This window comes from Setaria italica, chromosome V, assembly GCF_000263155.2.
Source record: "Setaria italica strain Yugu1 chromosome V, Setaria_italica_v2.0, whole genome shotgun sequence".
NCBI lineage: Eukaryota > Viridiplantae > Streptophyta > Magnoliopsida > Poales > Poaceae > Setaria > Setaria italica.
The window spans coordinates 37901834-37928505 of record NC_028454.1 but is presented as its reverse complement, the minus strand read 5'-3'; the positions used below and the strand labels follow the sequence as shown (position 1 = coordinate 37928505).

The following is a 26672-nucleotide window of genomic DNA, read 5'->3' as shown; positions in this document are numbered from 1 at the left end:
CTGGAGTCTTCGATTACGTGACGTCCCCTAGGCGGAATCCACTTCTAATTGCCACACTCTAACGCTCCCCTGTCAGGTGTCTGTGGGTCTTTTGAGTGCCTCTTGCTGGAAATCGGCTACCATAGCGCCACATAGTCTCATCATGCACTAATTAGGCTTAATAGATTCGTCTCGCGATTTAGCCTAGGGGTTGTGTAATTAGTTTTGTAATTAATCTAGGTTTAATACTCCTAATTAGTGTCCAAACATTCGATGTGACGGGGGCTAAAATTTAGCCCCCTCCTTCCAAACACCCCCTTAATCTATTTTAATTTGGTGTGGCTGCTGATGTAGCTCTGCTGCTCCAGTGCCATGCTTTCTCTTTCCTCTATGATTGTTTGTCTCACTAACGGTGGTATTGGGTGGGATTTGGCATCGGGTTACCAATTGGTTAGTGGTGAAAGGTAGGAGGAGCCATTGTTAATGGGCTGTGAAAGTGGTCCTGATTCTCTGTACTAGCGGCCTCTAGTGAGCGCTCCCTCCTCGGATTCGATTCTCTTTGGTGATCTTGCCATTTGTTTAATACTGTATAACTTTGAGAGAGAGAGAGAGAAGAATACGAGGAGAGAAACTATGCCAGTCAGAATACAGAAATGCATTGGGATGTTCTCGTGCATAAAACCATATAGAGTTGATCAATTGCAGTCATGGATTAAACTGAAAGTGTGAGAGTCATGTATACACCCCAATACTCCATTGTAAGCGTTGGCTAACAAGATTTTTTTTCCTGAAAACTTTTTTCTCTGAAAAAAAACATTGTGTCGTTTCTTTATCTGTCGTCACAGTTTTCAGCTTGAAATATGCAATTTATGTGTCAGTTCTATTTAAAACTTTTGTCACAGACTGAACGAGTAGAATCTTCAATTTTGTTCCTTGCTACTCCATCTTATTCACAGTACAGATATTTGGTCTCTGGTTGATCTATTAGGAATCGATAATTTGATAGTGAAAGTAACTTGCCCATAAGTTTCCTCCCTGCATGATTGTCGTGCCTCAATATAAAAAAGACAATCATGTGACCTTAGACCCCACTTGTCAGCCTCGTGTTGAATGATATTTTCAGTTTAAAACACCTTTGAGTACTTATCGTGGTAATCGTTCAAAGAAATTACAAGAGAACATCAAGGTGGTTAGGTCTAGCCACCGCCGTAATCCAATTAAGAATAGCAACCAAATGATGAACCCTTACGTCCAAGTATTTAGATTTTTGTGGCAGAATTTCAAAATAAAGATAAAACCAGGCAGTTTATTTTTTAAAAAGGATATAATTGTTGATTGTATTGCCGAGCGTTATAGATGGATTATATAGAAGTACATTTCTTAAGGGTGCAAATCTTAAATCACTTGAGTGACACTTAATTATCAAGCATGCTTTACTCCGAAAAATTGAGAGTAAAGCTTCGGCCAAAGACCCAAGGGGAGACCGTGAGACAAAGCATGGTGCAAGTGGTGGCTTGTTTACTGTCTCATCTGCACAGTTGCAAGTTGCAACCAAATTCGGTCGCTGGATTGTCGCGTGACTTTGACGCTCTTCTCGTAACTATTTCAGCATCCCCATCAACTCAAGCCTCCAGACCTCCAGTCCAGCACAGTGACCATTTCATTTTACTGATAAGTATATTTCTTTTTTCCGGTGTCCCTTGAGACATGTCATGAGCCCTTTGTTGGCCTCAACTGTTGGGCCTTTTTTCACAGAGCTTTCCGTGCTGAAGGCTGAAGCTGGAACAGCATCTAGAAGGAAGCTGTCAAGGAAAGCGTTGGTACCAAACATGATTCTCCAAAAGCAGCACGCGCCTTTTCTTTAAGGGCGAAAGCTGAGATTTGTGGATGGTGCAGCGGGAGGGGTCCTTTTCCTTCCTCTTTTTTTCTTATTTTTTTCCTCGAGATGAGAATTATTGGTAAGCGGAATATTCCTTGTCACGGAGATGGTTGGAAGGCATATGTTCCGAGGAACCTGATTTTAATCGCCAAAAGCTCCAGACGCTACCTGCACTGCTACACGCAGCCACAGTCTGGCCAGGAAACGTTTGACGATTAATTTTTAAGATGAGTTTGTTTTGTAAAACTTTCAAGTTACCACACTGACTAATTTTGCATTTGTATAGATATAGAAACTCGAACATGTCTTTTTGAATTTTGAATGGCTACTGTTTGTGCGGAAGATCCATTCCATATTCTATCATTCTGTTCTCGCAAAAAAAAAAATTTCTATCATTCTGCTCAACGAGTACTGAAAATGCATCTCGCACGATCCCATCAGCTGAATTTTCTGAACAACTCGTTTACTATAGCTTTTGTACACCGTACGCTGGTACGAAATGGACATACGGGCCCAGGATATTTTAAAAAACTGTTTGTGTCAACACAGAAACGTCCAAGCAGCACCAGACAGCATTTGCATGGATCTCGATTTTCCTGCCACCAAAACCCTTTTTCCCCTACGGATAGACCTGGCCAGTGGCCACCATTCCACCAACCGCGACGCCCATGCACAGTCAAAAGGCGCGCGCCCCCAGGCCGCCACGTACGCGGGCGGGCAAGTCAGTTGGGTGGCCGGCCGGCCCGGCGCCCCGGCGGCATCTCTATCTTTCGAGGCGCCCGCTCGTGCTGATCTCCCCGCGTGCTTATCCGCACGGCACCGAGCGCCCGCCCGAGCCTGACGCCAAGGCAGCCGAGAGGGGAGAAAGGCCTGAACTGAAAGCGCCGCGCGGGTGGTGGGTTGCGCTCGCGTCGCGTCTCCTCCTCGTCGTTTTGGACGCAAGCCGCTGGCGTTCCCGTGCTCCCGTCCCGTCCCCATTTTTTCCCGGGGCGCTCTGGCTAGCCGGCTACCGCCAGCCGGGCGTGTCGTTTTCTGACGTCAGTTTTTGGTCGCCGGCCAGACGACACGATCGGATGGTACGCCGGGTCGGGTGCTCGGTTACCGGTGGCAGTTCGGTGCCGTCGGTGTCGGAGGGGAAGTGGTGACTGGTGAGTGAAACGATCGGAAATGACCAGACGGAGCGGGGTTGGTGTTATCTTTTATCTCCATGCTGGACGTTGCCACCTGAGCTTTTTCTGGATGCATGTGTAAAGGACTAAAGGGAAGGCTCTTTTCCCCCAACACTTATATCTTACCGTTACGAGAGGATCGTGCAAGTCGAGCCAGAGCCACACGCGCGCGTCACTGCTGTCGTCGTCGTTTCATTAGGCTGCTACGGGGGTACGGCTGAGATCGAGTGGAGTCAGTACTGGATCGAGCGAGCGGCCAGTAGTTTTCATAGGCTCGTAGCTCATCATCATCGTGTCTTCTTCTTCTTCTTCTTTTTGCAGCCTCCAGATCGGCGCTAAATGCTCATTACGGCCGTTAACCGGGATCGGCATTCGGATGTCGGATCTCCCCGCGTGCACGGCACAGCCGGCCGGCGCCCAATCTCTCCGGGGGGCTTTTGCTTATACTAATCCACCGTCCCACCGGCCGCCGGCCGGGGTGCCGTTGCTTGACACATAAGCAAGCGCAGCGCAAAAGGAACCGCGGCGTTGGCTGCGAGAACCTGTGCTCTGCGGAGCCTCGCTAATCTGAGGAGCTCGAAGGCGATCCGACCTCCGCCCTGCCTAGTCTGATCCGGCATACGTCGTCGGACAGCGATGGCCGGAGAGGAACGGGTCGTGCTGCCTCCGCGCTCGCCCGGACCTGGACCGGCCGCGTCAACGGACCGCCCGCCCGGTCTCCGCGCCGCGCTGAAATCGGACGTGCAAAAAGGGGCAGAAATCCCTGGTTGGCACGCGTCCGCGGCTTGACGCCGATGCACGTGGGGGAGTCGACCTCAGGCGGAAAGCGAGACGCGCGCGGGGGGTCACGCGCGCCGCGTGGCCCGGGCGGAGTGCTCCGCGTGCGCGCGCCGCCCGCCCGAGGCGGCGTGCGCGCCCGTCCGTTCGTCCGCGCACGGTGCCTCCACCGACCGGTAGCACGTGGGCCGCCCGGGGTGGCCGCTCGGCCGCCCCGCCGAGCGGGGATTTCACCGGTGCCAGCCGCGTGGTGACGGATTTTTTTTTTGGATGGACGGGGGCTGGGCGGCCGGGTTGTTTTCGCCACGTTTGTGGCTTTTTAGCTGGCTCAGAGAGTAGTGGTGTTGGGACTGGCACGATGCAATGCACCAACTGAGGCTTACTCGGGTTGGGCCAGCGTGGACAAAACATCCCTTTCCCTTTTCTTTCCCCCGCTGGAGGAACACTGACTGCTGCTAGTGCAAGGACTGGTGGTGGGAATTGCTTTCAGTGACAATTCCAGGGTTCCAAACTTCCTCTGCCGACCCAGGTAAAGAAGCGGCAGGATGGACTTGCAAGCTGGGCTTAAGAAGTTGACATGGCTACTACTCAAGTACTCATCTGTGGGCTGGCCTGTTCTACTGAGCACCCCTCGCACTTTTTGCCACCAACTGAAGATGATCCACCTGTGAGGGTAGTTCGCCGCAGTTTCTGTCAGCAAATACCAAATGCTGTGACGCAACCTAGATTGTACAGATGAGGGAGAGAGACATTAACACCGTTACTAGAGCTCGTTTTGATTTCATTCCAGTAGCAACTTTGAAACTATATTACATCATACAACTTCATTTCCGTGAGATTACCAACAAGATCTTATATTTAACCAGAACTTGGAAAGAATGAAGAACAAAAGAGAGACATGGCAACAAGCCTGCAAAAAATTACTAGTAACCAGACAACAAGTCATATATGAGATGACAAATTGTGGAACTAGTTTAACATGAGAGTGCGAGGGCTAAATCGCGAAACTTCAGGTCTGACATTGCAAAGCCATAGCCAAGAAATCGCTTGCCTTCATACATGAGTGCATACAGGGCCTAGCACATAGGCAAACACCTCTTGGACAGTCTATGTCCACTCTAACAGGGGAGGAAAAAAAACGGGCGAGCAGGACACGAAGGTGAATCCATCAAAATTCGTATCACCTTGCACAAGCACTGTGGCACAGAAACCTTGCCTACCCCCTCTGTTATCTAAAAAGCAGAATACAACTATTAATTCATCAAAATTGATTCTGGTGGGACCAAGATATCTTAATCAAAATTCACTTCAGCAAAGAATCCTGCCACCAAAACATACTCCCAGTCTCATCCATATGCCCAATCGTGACTTGCAGCTTCCTCGGAGGGCATCAGATCCTGATCCAAACCTCACACCGATCATCGCCATTTGGCAATCTTACTGAGACCATGCATGAATTGGACGGACCATCTCTTCAATTTAGAAATCTTGATTCAATAATCTCTGATGTACTGATCACGTTTGTCATCCAAACAGTGCAAAAAATCTGCAACCTATTTCGACTCAGACTTCTGGTGAAAACACAATTCTCAGTCCAAATCCAGCATTTGCATGTCCTTTTCTCCAAATGCTTCGCTGTTGGGTTTCTTAGCTGCTCTTGCAGAAATTTTGACAACATGATGTTGACAAAAAAAAAAAGATGATCTGCAAAATACTTTGGCATCTTCAAAGATGAGAACAAACATCATCCGCTATGCTGTGCCAACTGTCAAAGCAAGGGAGTCATCCAAAATCATGTTATGGGACCATGAATACACCTGTGCGGAACATATCAAAATTGCACGAGGCATTCTTCACTGGTCCGTGAAATGAAAGGCCCAGCTATGCATGCAGCGATACATAAATTTCAGCTAAAAAAGGAACGAGCTAAAGATTGATGCTCGTTGCTTAACTGAACAAACCATTCAGAAATCTGTCTCTCTTGCACAACAAAGGGACCAGATAACTGTCTACTTTGAGTGGCAATAATTTTGTCAAATGGCAATGGAAGGACGCTGAGCAACGCACCAATGGCAGAAAACTGAACACTTAAACTCCTTGATTTTGTAAAACTTGTCCCTGCTAACAATGATGATAACTTGTCCCTCAGCTCACTAACTCTTCTCTGCTCATAACCAACATTATCAATAAAGGACCTGCAAATTGGGAAATAGGATATTGTCAAAATGTTAAGAGCGTGAATCAAGTAGATCATAGATATTAGGATTAAACAACAAATACAAGTCAGAACAAGAAATATATACTTGGAACTTGCATGAAAATACATGAAAAGAAGTGTATGTGCATGCATGTATGTGTGCTTGACCAATAGAGGCAAAATAGATGGTCACCACCTCCAAGGTTCCAAACGACAAAATTTACAGTTATGGCAGGGACCTATTCATTTTATAGAATGTTGGTTTTAGCTTGGATAATGGAATACTGAAAATCTAACAAATCAAAATTTGAGAAATGGGAGAAAAATTAGATCAAAGGATGCGGCAAGATCCTTGGATCAGACATGTCTGAAATTTTGTCTGAATGGGGAGGAAGTTCTCAAACAGCTATACTTACATTGTGATTTTACATCAGCATGTACAATGGAATAACTGGTCCAATGATTGGACCTAGCTGTGATGTAAAACCGTGTGCAGTATAAGATCGTGATTGAAAAGTTGTTAGGACTTAGGATTTTACATTACAATATCTAATCAGCGATTTATCCTATACAAGTCTTCTTATTTAAAAAACAGCAGTTTAGCAATTTAATGGCATATTCACACCAGAACACCATCCAGTATAACAGCGTGCCACACTGCCACATACAGCTCATGCACATTATGAATTCTATGGCGCTCTGTTGATGATTGAAAGAACAAAAAGAAGCATGGAACGATTAAACATATATGGGCAACAGGGCAAACCTTCCGAGTTGGCTGACAAGTACTAACAGAGCAGCTGAATACTCATCGCACATGCACGATTCCAGAATCTCCAGAAGACGGACAATAACGTTGCTGTATGTCCATTCGCAGCTCTGAAAATGTGGACAAAATAATCAGTCAATACTGGAATGGAACAAATAATGTGAAAAGTTGAAGAATAAAAATCAGAACAAATTGAGGGCAAGGCATGGATGATGGTAACGTTCGACATGCAAAATTCCAAATCGGTTAAAGTCAACAACAATAACTTAGCAGCCTGAAAAAGCTATCTAGGATATCAAAATTTGCTGCCTGTGGGCTGAAACTGTATGCATGTTTTGATACTTAAGAACAGAAAAACTATTAAGGAGAAGGAAAAAAAAGGTAAAGGTCACAAAGATACACATACCATATAAATCCCAAAGAGCTCAAGCAAAGAAATTAGCTCGGTAAAGTAGCATAAGCTGATCCCTGCAGGACAGTTACCACTATCCTCAGCTAGTTTTCCTTGCTTGGATATACAGCAAAGCTCACCACAGTTGATCTCAAGCCCACTTGATCCCGAATGAGAACTGTGCCTTGTAGTTTCATTTGAGTAGGCATGGTTATTCCACAGCAGTGAACATAAATCCAGCTCATCCAATAGAGAAGAGATAAAACCATCTATGGAAACCTTATCCACATCAAACAGGCAATGTGCACAGGACGGTAATGTTGTTGGCTTATCTGACTGGACATATGATGACATAAGGCATAGAGAAGGGTCTTTACTCTCAAGAAGCTGGACGACCAACCGTATAGCCGTCGTGAGAAAGTTGCAACTCTTTGGAAAGAGAAACTTGTCACCACACATGGAACCAAAGACATGGAGAGCCAACAGAGTCCACAAAAGATTACTTTTACCCATCTGAAGAACTTTGTACGAAACCTCTAAAACAACATCCACTCTCTCCACTTCCACACATATTGAAGCCAACAGAATGCAAGCAGCGATAAATTGATCTACTTTCGCAGGTTTAACTGAAATCTGTATACCAGCTTCGTCATCTAATTCATGATCCTTGCTTGCGCCAAATGCCTTCTGTCCCATTTTTTCACATACTATAACTTCTTTGTTCAGAAGAAAATCTTCAATCAAGGATATAAGAACATCAAGCTGATCCCCTCTCAGAATAGTCCACCTTGTTTCCATATGAGACTTCACTGCAAGGAAGAAAATGTATAGATAATTATAACTTCATAGTTACCATATGATACCAATCAAAACAACTCAACAAATAATTATAATAACTGTATGGTGCATACCCTCAAATAGCTTTGTCAAAGCATAGAATGAATGAGTTATGAGTTAATAGTAATATGACTGATGTACACAAAAGCACATTGGGTTGAGTAAAAAGCAGCAACAACAAAAAATCACATTCCACAGAGTGTGTGATTAAGCAAATCTGAGCTTGATAACATGTACGTGATAACAGGCCACTGGTATAATCCTACAGCTATATGACAAGCAATAGTCAAATAATGACTCTAAAAGCCATAGAAGTTGGTGATCAGACATTTTAACTACTAACCAAAATAACAAGAGAAGAATAATGTAAGCAGTAACAAAAAAAGTGAAGAAATTAACAAATTAGCAAGCAAATAATGGAGAACCTCAGCTAAAAGGGTGGAAAACAAGCAATTAACATATAAAAGAGTTTCAGATGTCATACCACTTAAGGAAAAAGCTGATGAGGCAAAATTTCCATCCGCAAAAGTTTCTTCTGCGAATCTAAGATCCCACAACAAAAGGGAAAATATGAGGGAAACCTTCTCACTGCAAAACAAAGCAGAGCATTTAGTTCTCATAATTGATTGTAAATGATAGTAACAATGTTTGCTTGTGGCTGCAACAGTGCATATAAAACATGACCTAAACCATGAAAACAAACTTACTCTGTAGATATCAAAGGGTCGGTTGATACTTTTTCAAGCAATGGACCATCAATGGAAGATTCCTTAGAAAGATCTCGAGATTGAGAATCCAGCATCTCCCAATATCTTAATATGTTGATCATGGTGCTTCTTTTCATTCTTGTAGATACAACTAAGTGCATTGGAGGTCTTTCGGATCCACAATAATGCCCAAGCATACTAATTGAGTCCAAATTGTTTGGCTTGGTCACTGTTGTCTCACTTGCCCCAACATTAGATTGCAGTAAAGAATTTGATGATCTGTCACAAATCTTATGTGAGCTGTTTTTGCTAGGCACTTCCTTGGACAAATGCTGGAAATGCAAAATGGAATTTGAATGACCAACACAGCTACTTCCTGATAACACTAGTCTGCCTGTATCAGAATTCCCGGCCACATCCTCATGCAAAAGGCTGCCGAAAGAAGCGTTTGTTGGCATACCAGCCAAACCGGCACTACAAGAAACATTGCCAGCTGCCTTGGATTTATTATTTGCACCAAGCTGTTCAACATAGTCACTGCACTCAATTCTATTTGAGGATGGATCAAGCTGGATACAATTTTGAGCCAATTTCTGAATCCCAGGCTCTTTAACTTCCAATACTTCGGACATCGTGGAATCAATGGAATCGGATCCAGAGGCAGGACAACAATTGACAGTTCTATCACCCAAACTGCCAGGTTCTGCACATGTAGGCACTTTAGTTCTGCGGGGTCGAATAATGGGTAGGTTTGGTGAAAGAGGTCTCTCCTTTGCCTTTCTGTACTTTTCCTCATCTGCATCATCATCAAAATTGAGTAACTTCAAGCAGTTTTCCTTGATCATTTCCTCAAAGGAGAGCAATGAAGCAAACTTGCTACCTGCACAGTCATTTCCTGCACCAGGAGAAGGCACTTTGGAAGGGAAACTGAAGGAAGGAGCTTTATCAGAGACAGCAAGATATTTTCTCCTATGACTTTCCATGTCACCTTCAGTCACAGACAGCATGTTGTTATTTGAAGGATCATCATTTGAAGTGGCAGCATGGGCCTTCAATTCTGAATGCAGCAAACCATGTTTATAGGGGAGACAAGCAGCAGGTTCTACAGACTTTTTGGTCCTTTTTCTCCTCCTATCACCACCAAGTGTTTTATCTGTAACTTCTGTACAACCAGACAAGGGCAACTTCGATGCTTCTAGAGGCAATGATCTACCATTACTATCTTTAGGACACCGCTCAGGAACAACAGAAGCCTGGTTATTTCTGATATCTGTTGATGAGGACACAAAAAGGCCATCCTTACCCTGTGAGCCCATGAACTTTTCATCAGATGTGGATGTGGGACATGAAGATCTGTAGTGACTTTTTGACTTTTTGGACTTTGTCCTGTGAGAGCTACCAAGAGGAGGCCCTAATTCAGAACTAGTACCTGAGATCGGTCGTGTGCAGCTTTCTCTGGGTAACTGATATGAAGTGTATCCTCTTGGGATAGAAGAGCCGAATGGAACCATCCCAGACTGCAACCCAAAATATGGTGCAGGAACTGAATCATTAGGAAGCAACTTTTGTTCGAAGCCACGTATCTCCGGGTGCTGCTCCAACTGCAATTATGAGACAATGCCGGTAATTCACATCAGCTTGTATAGATTGGAGAGAGAAAACCAGTATAAATGAACTTTAAAAAAATATAAGCAACATATCAGCAACCACATTAAAGAATGTACAGGTCATATGTACTATAACACATAATTTGTGAATCATAACTGCTTAGTCATAGCCACTCTGATGATCTAGAGGGAAAATCATGTCATAGCATTTCCATTGGTTCCATATAATTTGCATATCAACATTAGATAAGTGATATATTAGTTTGAGCAAAGCCATTACATTTGCAGATAACATAAAGGCGAAAAAGAACAAACTTGGCATGCAAAGTCAACAATGACCTAAGGCTGTACTTAAGAAAGATTCACCTGACAAATCAAACACAACATTGAACTCAAGCATAACATGCAATCAAGGTACTTGCAAATGCACTTCTAATGACAATTTTTGCTCCGCCATTCTATACTTTGGAAAATCAAGAAGATTTTTTGGGGAAAAAATGAAGACTAAGAAAATGTGTGATCTCAGAAAAAGGAATGACTGCTCCCCGATGATTTTTATAGCATATCAAGTACTTTTTTAATTAGCATTAAAAGATAGAGAGCCCATGAAGAAATACCAAATCACACTGGGATTAAGAAATATTCATTGTTTCTATGTCAGAACTATCATTGTCTTTTGCGAAGAAATTTTAAGCATGTTCCATTTTTTTTTACCAAAACCAACCTAGCAAACATAGATGAAGAGAGTAATAAGTAGCATGCAAGATACAGACCTCTGTTAAGACATGAATACCTTCAACACCACCAGCAAGGTGGTCATCGAGCATGTTAAATCGGCTCAGTAGTTGCATCCAGTCTTGTTTTAAACGCTGAAGCTCTCTTCTTATCAAAGCATTTTTTGCTTTATCTAGCTTTGACACATTCTTCACATGCTTTAGTTGCTCTTTCTTCAGCTTAAGCTTCTCTTTAAGAAGCTTTACATTTGCACTCTCAGAAGCTCTATCAACATGTTTCCGACCATACTTGCCAGAAGAAATCACATCTCTACCAGCACAAAGTTCATTTGTCTTTCTCTGTAAATGTTCATTCTGTTTCCTCTCCTCTTCCAATTTCTGGAGCAGATGGTCTGCTCGCTTTTTCTCTTCTATTCCATTCTTCGTTTCAACTTGAATACTAGTTCGCAAACGTTCATTGAGTTTCTTCTGCTCCTCTAACTTTGCAAATAAATTGTCAGCACGGAACTTCTCTTCTGATACTTTCTTCCTCTCAACTTCAATTAGTGTTTTGTTCTTTTCAGCTAATGATTTCTCTGAATCAGAACGTTTCTTTTCTCTGGCTACCTTCTGCTTCTCCATTTCAGCCCTTTTAAGTGCCTCCTCTGTTTTCTGAATCTGAGATGCCAATTGGGCTCTGACTTCATTTGCTTCACTCCTCAACCTTTCACATGATGCTCTCCAATCATTGGCAACTTTCCTTTCTGTATCAGCAACTCTTCTATACTCTTCAGACTTCTGTGTTTCTGACTTCAATATCTTTTGCATTTCTAGAGCCTTACTCTTTTCTTCTTCGGCTTTTTTCTTCTCAGAAGCAATCTTCTTCCATTCTTCTCCTAAAATATGTTTGAGCTTTCTATTTTCTTCCTCCAGTTCAGAGATGCGTAAAAGTTCATTATCATGTTTGCAGATATTTTGTGTTTGCTGCAGATGTGAGTTCTGCGTCTTTAATTCAATTATCTCCTTTTCTAGCAGATCTCTGGCATCAGACTCAGTTGCCCTAGCTGCTTCTGCTGAATCACCTCGTAGGCGTTCCTCCTTGCAAACTGTTCATCACAAAAGAGAAACAGATATAATACAACATTAAAGCAATATACACATAAGAAATGGTTTCAAGATGCATGCATCTACACATAACCGTTCATGAAGAATTACATACTTCTTTGGGTGGGTGTCATCATTTCAAGTAATCAAGTGTTTTAAAGTGCGCCATGGTAAGGGCAATAAAACTGGGGTCTGATAGATGCTAACGACTAAAAGATGCATTGAGGAGAAATCAAACTGATGTTAATGGATATATGAAGCATTAAAGAGAAATCAGACATACTTTGAAAGATTCATCTTCTCTGGGCACCTTCTGTTAAAATTCCTGCTAGCATGCTACTAACATGCTATGAAATTAGAATTTAGAGCATTAGATACTTCAAAGCAGTGGTTTTTTATAAGAAAAAGTTTACTTTCTTTGCACACAACCTAGGAATGAGAAAAAAAAACTACTTGTCTTTCAGCACAGATATCAACAATAAAATAGTTTGACTACACAAAATGTCGGTTCAGTATTGCGGGAATATAATGCGTACAGCCAAACATGTGCATTACCTCAGCATACTTCAGGTGATCTTTTCTTTCTATTTGTAACAGAATCGTCATGCAGAAAAAGAAAACAAAGAGAACAGCACACTCGGAAAAGAAATCAGGGAACATTTTAGGCCGAGGGGTAGCCGAATAGGTACCTTTGCCGAGCTCCGAGTTCTCCTTCTGCAGCTTCTCGTTCTCGGCCTGCAGGAGCTTCACCGCCTCCCGCAGCGCCGTCCGGCTCGTCTCCAGCTTCTGGTACTTCTTCCACAGCTGCGGAACCCAACCCCGAAAAAAAGAAACACCCAAAGACAAAGACGCATCAGGAACCGAACGGAGGGAAGAGAGGACGAAACAGGATGCGGCGTGAGGATTAGGGCAGAAAGAGGGTCGATTACCTTTGCGCAGCACGGGTTGGGGCCGCCCACGCCGGCGACGACGGCGGCGGAGGAGGAGGAAGAGGGAGCCGTGGGCGGGGCGTCCCGCGAGGAAGCGGGCTCCGGCGGTTCCGCCGCCATGGCGAGATTCCGATGCGGGGGAGGAGGTTTAGGGTTTGAGCGGCGCGGGGCTGCGGAGGCGGTGGAGCCCGAAGGTAGGCTAGCCGTTGGACCGACGTCAGGCTCGGTTGCAGAGAAGCGAGCGACTGGGCCGACTTCGAGCCCACAACAACCACGCAGATGAGGCCGAAACCGTGGTGGGTGCGTCCAAAAAAAAAGAGAAAGTAGGCAACAAAAAGACGCCGTTGCCGGGGATCGAACCCGGGTCACCCGCGTGACAGGCGGGAATACTCACCACTATACTACAACGACCGAATTGATGGTTCACCTGATAAATGTTATGTAACCAAGACAAGAGTTCGCGCTCTCGTCCGGACATTATGGCTTGCCTTCTGAATTTGATTCAACATCTGGCATCTGCCGCCCCTATGGCCACGAGCCAAGACAGATCGCGCGCCAAGTGGTCCACGAAGAACAACCACGTGCAGCGTCTTCTCCAAAGCTTCTGCACACCATTCCACCACCACCAGCAGCAGCGCTGCATTTGTTAATCGGAGCACCCGGCCAGCAATCGCCTCGTCGTCCCGGTCACCGAAGGTGGCAGAAGCCGGAGCGAGAAAAGGGAGCCCAAACTCCTGTACGTGCGGCGCGTATTCAAACGCACGCAAAGTCGCAAAGTAACCCCGCCATTCGTCGCGCCCCCACAGTCCCCACCTCGCGCCACCGTCCACGGCCCGAGCTCTCCAGCCCCGAACGATAAACGTAAACCGCGGCCTCCCCGCTTCGGATCTCGCCACCACCCGCACCACCGCCACTCCCACGCTCTCCGCCTCCGATGACGCAGACCCCCACGCCCACACCCTCGGCCACCACCGCCACCGCCGCGCAGGCGCCGGGGCCCGAGCCCGAGCCCGAGCCCGCGCCCGTGGCGGGGCTGCCGGACGCCATCGCGGCCGCGCTGCCGCCGGACCCGTACGAGCAGCTGGAGGTGGCGCGCAAGATCACGGCCGTGGCCGTGGCGGCTCGGGCCTCGCGCCTCGAGCTCGAGGCCTCGCGCCTCCGCCTGATGCTGGCCGACAGGGACCGCGCCGCCGCCGAGCTCGCCGACAGGGCCGCCAGGCTCGAGCTGGCGCTCCGGGACGCCGACGCGCGCCTCCGCGCCGCGCTCGATGACAACGTGAGACCAGACACACCTCGCTGCTTTGCTTTGCTGCCTTGATTTTTCTTCTGGTGCGGTTCCCTGCTTTACTGATCAGCCGGTTGATTTCGTTGTCCGCGCAGGCAAAGCTGGCCAAGGAGCGGGACTCGCTCGCGCAGACGTCCAAGAAGCTGGCCAGGGACCACGCCAAGGTGACTGCATTTTGTTTTATGACCTGATCAAGATCACAGCACTTGCACGCAAACGGCACACCCTCCCCTGAGCTTGCCGCTGTAAAACGCTCTCTTACCAGAAGTGATCTCACCTGTTAGCTCAGATCTCAATTTTCATATTTTTTTTTCTTTTAACTTAATTTGCAGCTGGAAACCTTCAAGAGGCATCTGATGCAGTCGCTAGGCGACGATAATTCACCAGTGAGTTAGTTCGTCATCCTCTCTGCATTACTGTCGTTGGTCTGCGCTAAGCAATAAGGCAAATTAAGATCACTGCTGAAGTGCTGATGTCCTCGAGGTACTCATGTTTCATGTCCCCTGAACAGATTCAGGAAACTGTAGACATAAGAACCTGCGAGCAATCGGTGGCGAAAGCAAATTCCTGGAAAGGTATTTTTTCGCTTGCACAATATCAGCTCTGGTTGCACTCTGTTCGTCCCCTGAAATGATTCCATATCTGCGTCATTTTTATCTGAAGATGGATTAGCGAATAGCCATCCTGTATCATCTCTTTCGGACGGATCTACTGAAGCTGAAAGCGTAAATCAGGAAGGTACGATCAGTGGCAGGGACACACGCTTCAGAATCGATGTGGCCACAATCTTCAAAAGTTTCTGATGCTCCTTACTCGGTCTGTCTCCTGCTTTGAACAGTAACGAGGCCATTTGAGCAGAGGCTAACCATCACGCACATCACTCCACGCCTCACGTCTGATCCTGCGCCGAAGCTGAGGACCGCTGCCACTTCGCCGAGAAGGTACTCCACGGCGGTGTCGCCTAAGCTGACGTCCGGCGCCACCTCGCCACGGTTGGAAGGCCACATGGCCATGTCGCCATGGCTGCCCTCCAGCAAGATGTCCTCTGCTGCCAGCTCGCCCCCTCGTGGACATTCTATCTCAGGTAGTGCTGATCAGACAATCGCATAAGCATTCAGCATTAAAATCCCCTGTTTCTTGCAAGTTTCCACTAGTCCTGGCTTAATGCCTAGCAGCAACTCTTTCCCTGACATTCTTTCGACAAACTCTGCTCCAGGACGCACTAGTAGGGTAGATGGCAAAGAGTTCTTTCGTCAGGCAAGGTATGCTAGTCCCCATGCTTGCCCTGTTATACTAAACTTATCCAGTTTCTCATAGAAGGTTGGCATAAACTCGGTTTCGCATCACAGGAGTCGCCTCTCCTACGAACAATTTGCGGGTTTTCTTGCCAATATCAAGGAGCTCAACGCCCATAGGCAATCTCGAGAGGTTCGAATCCTGGACCAAGTTTCAGTTTTTCAACTGATTTGCCAAGAACTTAAGATATTGAATTATTGCTTATATTTGCGTAAACTGCTGCCCCCCAGGAAACATTGAGAAAAGCGGATGAGATCTTCGGTGCAGAAAACAAGGACCTATTCATGTCATTCCAAGGGCTGCTTAGCCGCAGCCTGTCGTAGTAAAAGCTTGGCAATTCTCCCTGTTTCTAGTCAGTTGTTACCGTTGCTCATGATTCATGAAGATACAGTAAGTAGGGTACATCTTACACGTTGCATAGAATAAAAAAATGTGGGCATATTAAGAAGTGCAGATCAAATCTTTGCCTGGAAAGAGAAATACATGTCCCTTGTGACCTTGTCTTACCCAGCGACTGCAAGAATCCTGCATCATGAACATTTCCAGGTACAAGCACTGGACACCACCAAATGAGTACTAGCTGGACTGATCAAATCAAAAACGTAGAAAAGCTCAACCCAACCTACATCGCACACAAGCAGATCGAACAAATCTAAATTCAGACCATCATTCATGTTTTAAGTTACGTCCTTGCCACTGCTTAACTCACCTGCACAATGAGAATTACCAGGCTTGACAATCAATAACCGAAACAGCCCATCAATAACCAAAACAGCCCATGAAGAGCTGAACAGCTGGATACGAAGTACTGTAAGCAAACTTTAGTTGTACTGGTAGGGAATGCACCGGCTACAACTCTCAAGTCAGAATGATAAGACATGCATATTAAACCTGTAAGCTGAAGCGGAGAATTTCAACCTTTCTAGACTACTACTACTACCTAAATTGTTAAGATGTAGAAGCATCCGATATTCTGATCCACTGAAAAACCATCCTCAGCCATAACCAGACATGCGTATGTACAAATGCAGAGCATCCAGGGAAAATTCCGGGCTGTGTTAAGCATATTTCTGGATCATGTACAATGGCTTTAGCTTGTGCTACGAGCTGCACTGGCGGCTTTACTTGGGAAGTGCATGTAGCTGTAAAGTGGCTGTACGAAGGGATGACTGTCAATGTTCGTAAGCTTGTGTTGCCATTCTTCTCTTCACTGCCTCTTGGCTAACGTCTTTTTAAGGCCTCTCAAGATCTTGGCAAACCACATTGTGTTCATGACAAGCAGTATTGTGGGCACAGCAAATATCAGAATGCAGCTAAAGGTGTGCATCTGCTTGACCTGTCGAGAGAATTTTATTGTCAACAACCAAGTTTAGCTTCAAAATCAACAGCGGGATACTGATGTATACCCTTGCTTTTAAATTTTTAATGTAGTAAGAGAAAAAAAAGTACCTGATCATAGTGGAAGTAGATGTGGTAAAACAAGTAAACGAACAGAATTATCCGCGCCACCTGCATGAAGCGATTAGTTCTCCACAATTAGAGAAAAACATAGGAAGTTCCTAAGCAGTACTAGAATGTCTGTCTAACTCCATCAGGACAAAAAACTCATCAAACACAACTACTGACTTGTAGCATTCATATTTCCACTTGAAATATTATAACTCTCCTATCCTAATCCTCCGCACTTCCCCAACCTGCTAGAGCACAAAGATACAAAACGTCTAGTCTTCTAATGATAGCCCTTTGCTCCCTCCTACTATAGATCAAGGGAGCTGGGAAACATCAATCAGAGCATAAGATGTTCCAGGATGGCTGAAATTTGAAAAAAGAACCTTCTATCCCTTACAATGTAAAACTTACAGCAAATTACACCTAACAAAATAACAAGTTTCTGGCTATATAATTCACCTGCTCATTCATGCATTCACAGCATTAGATTAAAACATAGTAAGTATTGTATGATCAACAGCAGGCAATGCATTATTTATAACTTGTAACATCCAATTACACTGTTGTAACATACCAGCCATGCAACAAACATTGCAACACCATTGACAAGATAGGCCTTGGATTTTTTCATCCCAGCAGTATCAAGAAACCTGATGACAGAACAGGTCATGGGTCAGATACATTGAAGTAATAAATAATTTAAAAAAACATTGTGCATTGATTTCAACAGATACCATCGGAGGTTGATTCCAGGTGTGGTTGTTTCAGAGATGAGAACCATGTAAGTGTACAACTGTCCTTCCCCAGAATACATAGCATAGAATATAGAAATAAGCGACAGCATATGGTGAAGAACCTGACAATGGCCAACCAGTAATCAATAACAGATAACAATGGAACAGTAAATATTGAAAGTTTGAAACTCCCTTTGTATACAAATGTATGTTGTTTGGACAAGGTGTAATCAATAGGGGTGCCCACTCTGAGTACTAATATGGCTAAACAAGCATTTATCTGTTAATAAAATTAAAGTAATAGATTTACCATGAAAAATGCTTTTATTATACCACATTTTCATAGTTTTTGCCAACACAGTGTGGCAGAAGTTAGTAGTCAAAGTTGCCTTTAGTAGACAATGCCATGTTAAAACAGCATGAATTTATATATAGAGTGAGTAGAAATAAAGCAAGGAGATACCAGAGAAAAAGATGTTAGTGATCAGATATATTCACTTACATACTCCATTCCACCAAGAGAAGGATATGCCCAGAATATCATAGCAAGGTCAGTGATGAAGTACCCAACAGAAACCTGGATAAATTAAACATTCAGTCGGTATGAGGCAAAATGAGAAAACTGTATATGGTACGTAAACTATTCTTGAGTGGAACTGAAATTTAGCATCTTTTACCCCCAGAGTAAAATTTGATAGGTTTGAACTCCGAAAGGTTACTGGTCCGTCCAGCTGATCAGAGAATAGGTTGGAGAAGAATACCAGGTACACCGACATGACTGTGATGAATATCGCATGGACAGTGGACATGCCCCTAAACAAGTAGACAGTGAATGTTGAATATAAACACTCACAGCAATAAGGTGAAAAAGGAAATAACTTCTGCACATGATAGTTCCACCTGTTGTTCCACTCAAGCTTTTGGATTTTTGTAAGTGAACCATAACCCTTGTAGTACAATGAGCTGATTAAGCTTGTGATGTCATAGGCCTGTGAAACAAAACGTAAAATTAGCTAAGATATGGGCAGAACTTATTTCAAAAGAAAGTTACTAGAGTTCTGACACACAGAGATTGATCACAAAAAGTTCCATGCAAGAGTTCAAGGCTGGAAGTAACAGAAACTATAATCATTGCTAGCATGTTGTTATCTACACAAATTGCAGTACACTTCCTAATTTGCTATGGATCACCACACCAAATATTGGCTAGGCAGAACTGACACATCGTCCGTGTTATCAATAATTCAAATTTTCTTAGACATTCTAGAGTCAACTAAATTATTCTAACGAAAAGGACTAAACCAAGATTTGGCCTAATATGATAAACTTCAGTAAACAGAGAACAACAGAGATTAAACATATGAGTCACACAATAGCTCGTGATGCAAGTTCTAGTTCTGGTTCTGCCAAAAAAAGGGGCAATTAATCATTCATGTTAATTTATGTTTACACATAATGCACTTGTCTTCAATAGCATTTACTGAGATTAACTTACCACGAATAAACGGAATCTAAACAACTCATGATAAAACTGATTGTTAGAAGTCCGGGCAACTGTTAAACCTATTTTACAACAGTAATTTGGCAACTTACCACAATGGGCATAATGGCATATACTCATGCAGTTAAAATAGCAAATAGTTTCAACTTTCAACCAATCTCAGGCACATCGACAGTTTAATTCACTACCATCTATAATTTTTTTCTCTCTATGCTCCTCCACAGTCCCCGATTTACCTATAGTGTTCTTTTTTATAAAAAGGGATATACCAAACTTATAGTAATCTTCTGACCCCATTTAAACACAAGAACCGTGTGAGCATATTAATTCAAAGGTAGGCTGATCATGAATGTCAAGTATCAACAGGTAAGAGGGGGAATTTCATACCATCTTGCACATCAGGATCCCACCAAGTACAGCAGTGTATGAAACATACGAATCTGCAAGAAGGTACTCCTTAACAAGTGATTCTGCTTTGTACTTGTAGGCCTTGGCTGCCAGCACTGAAGTCGTGGACAGGTCCATCATCACTCAACAACCTAATGAAAGAGACGAGTCAAATAATGAGGCACACCTTCAACCATAGACCATAAGAATAATAAATGACCACCACTGCATATTAACAATGAATGTAGAAGATGCCCTAAGATAAGGGCCGTTATGGAACAATCAGATAATCATCGATGAGAAGTGCAATGGATGTTTTAAATGAGTATCAGAAACCATATAGATCTCATAATTAAACGTGTACTTGGAAACCATAAGGATCTGCCAGCCTAGCTTGACAGATCAGTAAACAATATGGATGTTTTAAATCTGACAATGGAGCCAGATATACTCGATTCCTTTCATGCTTCCTGTTTGCTAGCGGAAAATAGCAATAACGACCATGCTGCAAATAATGAAACTAGGCTAACTAATTAAGTGCAAATAAAAGCAACAAGATACTACCAAAGGGAAATGATCCATCGTTGAAATGTGTCACCTAACAAACAATCACTACAAACAACATGATCAGCAACCATTCGGGGAAAAAAATTATGGAAAAATTATACGAAGATAACGAGGAATATACGGTGTTCTCCTCTCACAAGTCACAAGAAATGAGCTCCGAGGACCAAAACGCTGCAGCTTATTGGCCTTCTAAACCACATAAGGCAACCCAAGCACGCATGAGGAATCATGAACACGACGAGTAAAGATAACTGGAGGAAGGAAAAGGTGGGGGCAGGGGGGCAACTTTTCGCTGCAGAATCCGGCCGGCCAGCGAGGGAAAAAAGCACAAGCAAAACCTCCCGCACATTGCGACCAATCGGGGCACAGAATCGATTCCCAGAAGGGTCGGAGAGATCAAAAGGAAACAACGGCCGCAGCACCCCGTCACAAGCGGCGGTAACCGAACAACAACATCGACCAACATCCTGGTGCGGCGGAGGACCATAACCCCCTACGCATTGCGTGCGGAACCGAACCGCGATCGGTGGTCGAAACCCATCATCAGCATCAAACGAAGCAACGCAGACGCAGGAAACAGAAAACCACATGGCGGTGGCGGCCACAACGGAATCCCCCTCCCGCTCCGCCCTCGAGAAGGCACCACCACCCCCAAAGCAAACGAGAACCGAGATCAAACCCACCCAGACCCACCTCGAGACCGCAGCGAGCCCACTTCGCGATCCCTAGGGCGCGCGAAATCAAGCGCCGAAATCAATAAGCGCCAGCAGAGCAGCGCGGGGGTGGAGGAGAGAAGGCATTAGTTACCTTGCGCGGCGCGGCGCGGTCACGGCACGCCGGGAGGAGGAGGCGCGGGGCGGGGCGGGGGCGCTCCCGTTGGTGCAACGCAATCGGGACGGGTGGGATGGGTCGGGTGGGGATCCGAGCCGGCTATATTTCGCTTCCACGACGAGTTCTCTCGCCTCGCCTGTTGCGAGACGGAAGGGGAGGGAGGGGACGAGAGGAAGGGAGAAGAAGGGGACTGGAATAATAATGGCCAATTACGAGAGGGCCTTGTCTTGACATGAAAGAAAAGAAATATAAGTAGTAGTAATAGATAATAGAATTATGCAGCAATAGGGAGATAGCATTCTCATCATCTCATGTATTCATATCAACTGGATTCGTATGTGAGATGTTGACGTGGTGGCATAATAATGTGTCGACCCATTTGTGGGATAAAATATTGGCAGTAAGTGCCCATTAGTTCGTCAACCTCGTCATGGTTAGATATTTAAAACCAATGCCAATGAGTGCGTGAGACTACAAAACAATCCATCTCAAATTACCTATTCATTTTAACTTTTGTACCTATATAACTTTTGATATTAATCTAAACATATTATATATACGTACCTAGAAAATTCACCCGCCATATTTTGGGATAAAGTTCATACGGCCTCCGTTTTCTTTTTCTTAATTGCACCCACCATATTTTGGGATAAACCCTCGTATTTAGAAGCCAAGAATATTTCAGCGGAATTATTATGAGATTTTGTAGTGGGATAAATTATAGTCGCTTCAATTTTAAAAGGCAAAGGATTTCAAATGTCGAGATTGGAAAGTGAAAAAAGATTATGGGCGGTCCAGTTGCAAAACATTCCTAGCAACCATGTGGAGCCCTTGTAGCAACTTTGGTTCACATCTTTTGTTGTGTCAAGACAAATTCTGGCCTCGCATAGGCTATTTGCATCTCTTTGATTTTAGGCACCAAATTCGACCGTGCTTTTTAAAACTTTTTTTAGGACATGTTTTTAAAAACATTTGCTCGGCAAAAAGCAATATGTATCACATTTTGGTGCATCAATTTTCGCGTAAATCATGAATTCCGTTCCATGATGTTCGCATTGCATTCGGGTGCAGTCTCCATTTTCCACAGAATTCACGTTGAGGGGCGCGCTAGCGACTTTGCAAACCTCATTTTCCCTGCTGCCTAGAATAGTCATCGATGCACATAAAGTACAGTGTTCATCACCTCGTGGCAAAATTGTAGACATTCGGCAAAGATGCTGCTGCAATCTCTCAACGTACGTCGAGGAAGCAGGACCACGACAAGTACCGCACGAAGCACGCTGATACACCTTTCAAGTCGGGATATTTAATTTCTCTCTTCGAATGCCAGTTTTACAAATGCTCCTACATTACGATCGTACTCATACGTTGCTAAGGCAATGAAACATTTATATTACAATACATATAGCATTTAACAGGATAATGATAATGTAAAAATAAGAAAAAAATCTTAAATAAGTTTATTGGATTATTTACACCATAGATACCCATGTCACGACACGAGTGCAAACTACAAAGAGGGGCAAAAGATTTTTTTAAAAAACTATGCAAATGCTATCATACTACTACTGCTGATAAAGATATACGTTGTTTATACATACAACACAAACTTGTAACTACAGAGTCGGGACAGTCTGTGGATCGCATGTACAGTATAACAGATGACTAAACAGATGTACACTTTCCTGGCATAACTACACAAATCACTAAAAAGAAGGTGCCGCTGCATCCTCTCGGAAATGGAAAGCAACCAAGTCCTCGTTCACCATCAACAGCTTGACGGAAACGTAGAAAAAATATGTGAGACAAGATTTAACGGCCAAACTGAGAAGGCTCAACAGAGCCGCTCAAAACTTTCCTCTGGTTCTGAGTATGAGCAAAGTAAAAACTTATTTTGACTTGAAATATTTCAATCTATTACGATAAGAAAGAAAGTGCATGAAGAACAGGGGAACTAAAGTTCAAGCAGACCTTTGTTTGTGGTAATGAATGCATTTATTTTGCCAAACAATAAATGCATTTATAATTGCAAAGAAGTGCAAACACAATAGTAGCTGTTATGCTCTTACGTTCTACAGCCCGGACAATAAGGGGGTGTTTGGAAGAGGTGTACTAAATTTTAGCACCACCACTTTAGTCCATTTTAGTCACTTATGCTCCCAAACAGGTGAGCTAAAACTGGTGGATTAAATTTTAGCCCCCCACTAATCCTTTAGTCACTTGGGGTAGCTAAAATGGACTAAATGGACTAAAAAGTGGTCCCCCGGACCACTTTCCCCCCTGGCCCCTCCCCTCTCTCCTCCCCTCAGTCTCTCTCTTTCCCCGCCTCCTTCGCCCGAACCGCCACCTCCGCCTCGCCCGCCAATCCCACTGCCTCCACCTCGCCCGCCGCCGCCACCTCCGGACGGCCCCGCCCGCCCCCGCAGCCTCCGCGCCACCCCCGCCGGCCCCGCGGCCTCCGCGCCGGCCCCACCCGCCCCCACGGCCTCACCTCGCCGGCCCCATCGCGGATGGCTGGAGGAGATGCTCGGCAGGGCCAACGGCAAGAAAACGCACAGCCCCATCGCAGGAAGGAAGAAGTTGAGAAGGAAAGCAGAGAGGGGTAAAGGAGAGGAGAGAAAACATGGGTAAATATGTCTTTTGTCAACACAAGAGCTAAAGTTTAGCTCCTCACCCAAACACCCCAAGTGCTAAACTTTAGCCCCTTCATTTGAGGGGGCTAAACTTTAGTCATGGGCTAAATTTTAGCACCCTCCTCCCAAACAGGGCCTAAATCATGATCCAGTGTAACTCACATTTTGAGTTTTCACAGTACTCGTTTACACACCCAACTCAGCAGTCCATCCAGTTTAACCCAAGGCACATGCTTAAGACAGTCCTTCAAGCAGCGTAATTTTTGTCAAGACTGATCTACATTTATGTAACAATTCAGGGACTACATCACGTCATGGAAATGGAAGCATTTGAGCATGATTGCACAAACTTACAAGCTGAGGAATGCAAATAAACACATATGAGAGTTATGATACCACTGCACAAAGAAATAGTATTTTACAAGGTCTAAACATTTACTCAAACCAAGTCAGCGAAAAGTAGAAACTCGATGGTACCTTAAGAACTGATTCTCCTTGGTTTGATGTCTTGGATTCCTTCATAGCTTTCATTTGGGCTATTGTTGCTCTTCCAGCTGCTGACTTGTCAAACTCTTCTTGTCTGAAGATTTAGAAACAAAAAATCTGTTACAATTGGGACTAAACTACCTCAGAGGCTCAGACCAAGAAATCACTACAAATTAGTATCAAATAAGAAGAATATAAATTAAAGAAGCCTTCCCATCTAAAGTCTCTGATTTCTCTTAAAGGCAACCCCTCTCCAAGCTTGCCGTGTAGCCTCCTATACAACAGTTGCACTGATAATCTAAGAAGGATGAATTCTGACAATAATACCTGAAGGTGGAGTCTTGAACGTCTGCACTTTAATTTCCTATCTAAGCTATAATCTAAATGTAGAATTTTTGTGTCTGATACACTTCTAATGATCTAATTCAGTAACCGATACAATTCAATAAGAGACCAAGGCCATGCTAGGATTAGCAAGCTTTAGACAGTTCTAATCAGGTGGGCACTCTTCCCAAAATGAAGCAAAAGAGGAAATCAGAGGCCCGAGGTAACATTGTGTATCAAGAACGGCGAGAGAAGTTTCAAAGCTAAAAACAGAAGGAGGATGGGCATTGCTCCAACCTCTTCATCCAGAACCTATTCCATCGGAACCCTCTCAACTCAATATCATAAATCAGGACAATCGAATTCCCCCAATCTGATAAACCCCCATCCCGGAAGTCTGCGCGCAGCTAGGAAACACGAAGGAGGAACGGATCAATCGAGATAATATTGCATATCCTAGGCCTACATAGCATATCTGATAAAATATTCAATAAAAGGACAGGATGCAATTTTTCATACCACATGTTCAGGGATTAAGAATAAGCACAGACTGAAGTCAGGGGCTGGCATTGCCGTGAGAGCCTATCAACAGAATGTCATGGACAAAACCATAGTCAGACAGTAAACCAAGATATGCTACTGATAAATAAAATCAATGAAACCATTAGAGGTTATGACCTTAATCTTCCTTTCTAGCAAGCACCATTGCTGCAATGTAAGCTATAGAATTTAGCTATGAGTGCAACACATAAGATTGAAAAAGAAAACAAGTACTGAGAATATAGAGTCTAGTTAGCAAACTACCTGTTGAAGTTCTATAACCTGCAATGCCTTGGAGTAATCAAAATCATATATGTTACCATTATTGCTCTTCTTTCACGTTTTCCATCTGCAATCGTTCAATAAGGGGTAACAAAACATAGACTATCAGGACATAGTAATTCAGCACAAAATAAAGCAAAAATGTGACAGTAACCAACCACATGTTAGTCCCACCTGTAGAATGACTTCGACAAAGTGCCTACAACGGATCAATCACACCAAACACGCCTCCATCTCAGCGATCTCACTGGACACACAAAAGTAGTAGGAGCAACGTATCCTTCCTACAAGAGGTTGGCCGTGAAACATAGATCAAAGTTGCCTCAAACTTACTTTAATTCACAGAATGAAGTTTTGGAATGAGGCATGCATCAAGTGCTAAAAAGCAACCAGTGAATACAATGCACTCCATTCAGACAACTCCATTCAGAAGCACAATACTACTGACAATGCTATATCTTGAAACAATACAGACAACAAGCCTCATGTACTGATTAGTTATTTAAATATAACATTAGTAAACACCTTGACCAAATTATACGATTAGAAATAAAAATTAATGGAATCTATCACAATAAACAAGCTGTACAGATAGTTTTGACTCCAAAAGAAAGTGCACAGTACCAATATAAGACATAAGGTGTCTCCTCAAAAGTCAATTAGGCACTCCCTTGAAAAATCTAACATGTAAGACAGCCAAGTTTTAAATTATTTATAACACGTCTACTAAAAATGCTTTAATTCATGTCAAATAGCTATTTTTTACTGGCTATATAAAACTACTGTTTATAAAAACACCTGCAGATGTTAGGAGTCTAAATCTGGAGCCTACCACAATTAAAAGATAGGAGTTTTTTAAAATAACCAGAGATCAAGATCGGAGCTTTCAAAGACAAGCATGCCATGGCCTAGAGCTGCTTCATCAAAATAATGCCTTCCTGCTATGATTTGGCTCTTCCTCCCATCAAGAACAGAGTGACATGGCTGCAACAAGAGGCCATTTTTCCATTTTAACATACACATTGTCATAGTAGGATAACATTAATATGCTGCAAAGGAGCATGGCTGATGTGTCTTGATCACAAAAGGACGTGAAGCCTAATGAAATGGACCCCAAGACTAAACCAACAGCACCTGACAACAAGCTTTTGAAAGTTCGTAGCAAGAGCTTCCCACATGACAAATCAAATGTCTAAATCTTCTTGTTTGTATGTTATAGTATGTCAGATAATATAAAGAATTTTAATAAGCTAATATCCAATTTACAAATACCTGCTGCAAGCTATCTAATGGAGCTTG

General features: G+C 43.9%; 3 protein-coding genes and 1 non-coding gene across 4 annotated transcripts; 1 reads left to right on the top strand and 3 right to left on the bottom strand.

Moving 5' to 3' along the window:
• Window positions 1-4703: 4703 nt before the first annotated feature.
• Window positions 4704-13265, bottom strand: LOC101760716. The gene is made up of 8 exons (XM_004970042.3): window positions 13059-13265; window positions 12819-12933; window positions 11086-12131; window positions 8706-10306; window positions 8483-8586; window positions 7177-7970; window positions 6768-6880; window positions 4704-5999 (listed from the first exon to the last, which is right to left on the bottom strand). The coding sequence occupies exons 1-8, from the start codon at window positions 13176-13178 to the stop codon at window positions 5711-5713; spliced, it is 4182 nt and encodes a 1393-aa protein (XP_004970099.1). The 5' UTR covers window positions 13179-13265; the 3' UTR covers window positions 4704-5710.
• A 132-nt stretch (window positions 13266-13397) lies between these two features.
• Window positions 13398-13469, bottom strand: TRNAD-GUC. Its single transcript has one exon. It is a non-coding gene; the product is annotated as a tRNA-Asp (tRNA).
• A 434-nt stretch (window positions 13470-13903) lies between these two features.
• On the top strand, window positions 13904-16145 carry LOC101777483 (uncharacterized protein At4g15545). The gene is made up of 9 exons (XM_012846042.2): window positions 13904-14334; window positions 14439-14507; window positions 14676-14729; window positions 14855-14918; window positions 15007-15081; window positions 15182-15427; window positions 15560-15605; window positions 15693-15771; window positions 15870-16145. The coding sequence occupies exons 1-9, from the start codon at window positions 13993-13995 to the stop codon at window positions 15960-15962; spliced, it is 1068 nt and encodes a 355-aa protein (XP_012701496.1). The 5' UTR covers window positions 13904-13992; the 3' UTR covers window positions 15963-16145.
• A 237-nt stretch (window positions 16146-16382) lies between these two features.
• Window positions 16383-21335, bottom strand: LOC101760314 (transmembrane protein 56). The gene is made up of 9 exons (XM_004970041.2): window positions 21085-21335; window positions 19711-19862; window positions 18723-18811; window positions 18500-18635; window positions 18325-18399; window positions 17823-17944; window positions 17663-17738; window positions 17089-17148; window positions 16383-16975 (listed from the first exon to the last, which is right to left on the bottom strand). The coding sequence occupies exons 2-9, from the start codon at window positions 19849-19851 to the stop codon at window positions 16847-16849; spliced, it is 828 nt and encodes a 275-aa protein (XP_004970098.1). The 5' UTR covers window positions 19852-19862; window positions 21085-21335; the 3' UTR covers window positions 16383-16846.
• Between the last annotated feature and the right edge of the window lie 5337 nt (window positions 21336-26672).

Excerpts from the sequence above, each read along its gene's own strand:
- LOC101760314 (XM_004970041.2), bottom strand. The coding sequence starts at position 19,851 with ATGATGGACCTGTCCACGACTTCAGTGCTGGCAGCCAAGGCCTACAAG. Across the intron at positions 18,812-19,710 it reads GGATCCTGATGTGCAAGATG|GCCTATGACATCACAAGCTT; the intron begins GTATGAAATTCC and ends TTTGTTTCACAG. Across the intron at positions 17,149-17,662 it reads CAATGTTTGTTGCATGGCTG|GTGGCGCGGATAATTCTGTT; the intron begins GTATGTTACAAC and ends CGCTTCATGCAG.
- LOC101760716 (XM_004970042.3), bottom strand. The coding sequence starts at position 13,178 with ATGGCGGCGGAACCGCCGGAGCCCGCTTCCTCGCGGGACGCCCCGCCC. Across the intron at positions 12,934-13,058 it reads CCAACCCGTGCTGCGCAAAG|CTGTGGAAGAAGTACCAGAA; the intron begins GTAATCGACCCT and ends TGGGTTCCGCAG. Across the intron at positions 7,971-8,482 it reads ATCAGCTTTTTCCTTAAGTG|TGAAGTCTCATATGGAAACA; the intron begins GTATGACATCTG and ends TCTTCCTTGCAG.
- LOC101777483 (XM_012846042.2), top strand. The coding sequence starts at position 13,993 with ATGACGCAGACCCCCACGCCCACACCCTCGGCCACCACCGCCACCGCC. Across the intron at positions 14,335-14,438 it reads GCGCCGCGCTCGATGACAAC|GCAAAGCTGGCCAAGGAGCG; the intron begins GTGAGACCAGAC and ends TTGTCCGCGCAG. Across the intron at positions 14,730-14,854 it reads TAGGCGACGATAATTCACCA|ATTCAGGAAACTGTAGACAT; the intron begins GTGAGTTAGTTC and ends TCCCCTGAACAG.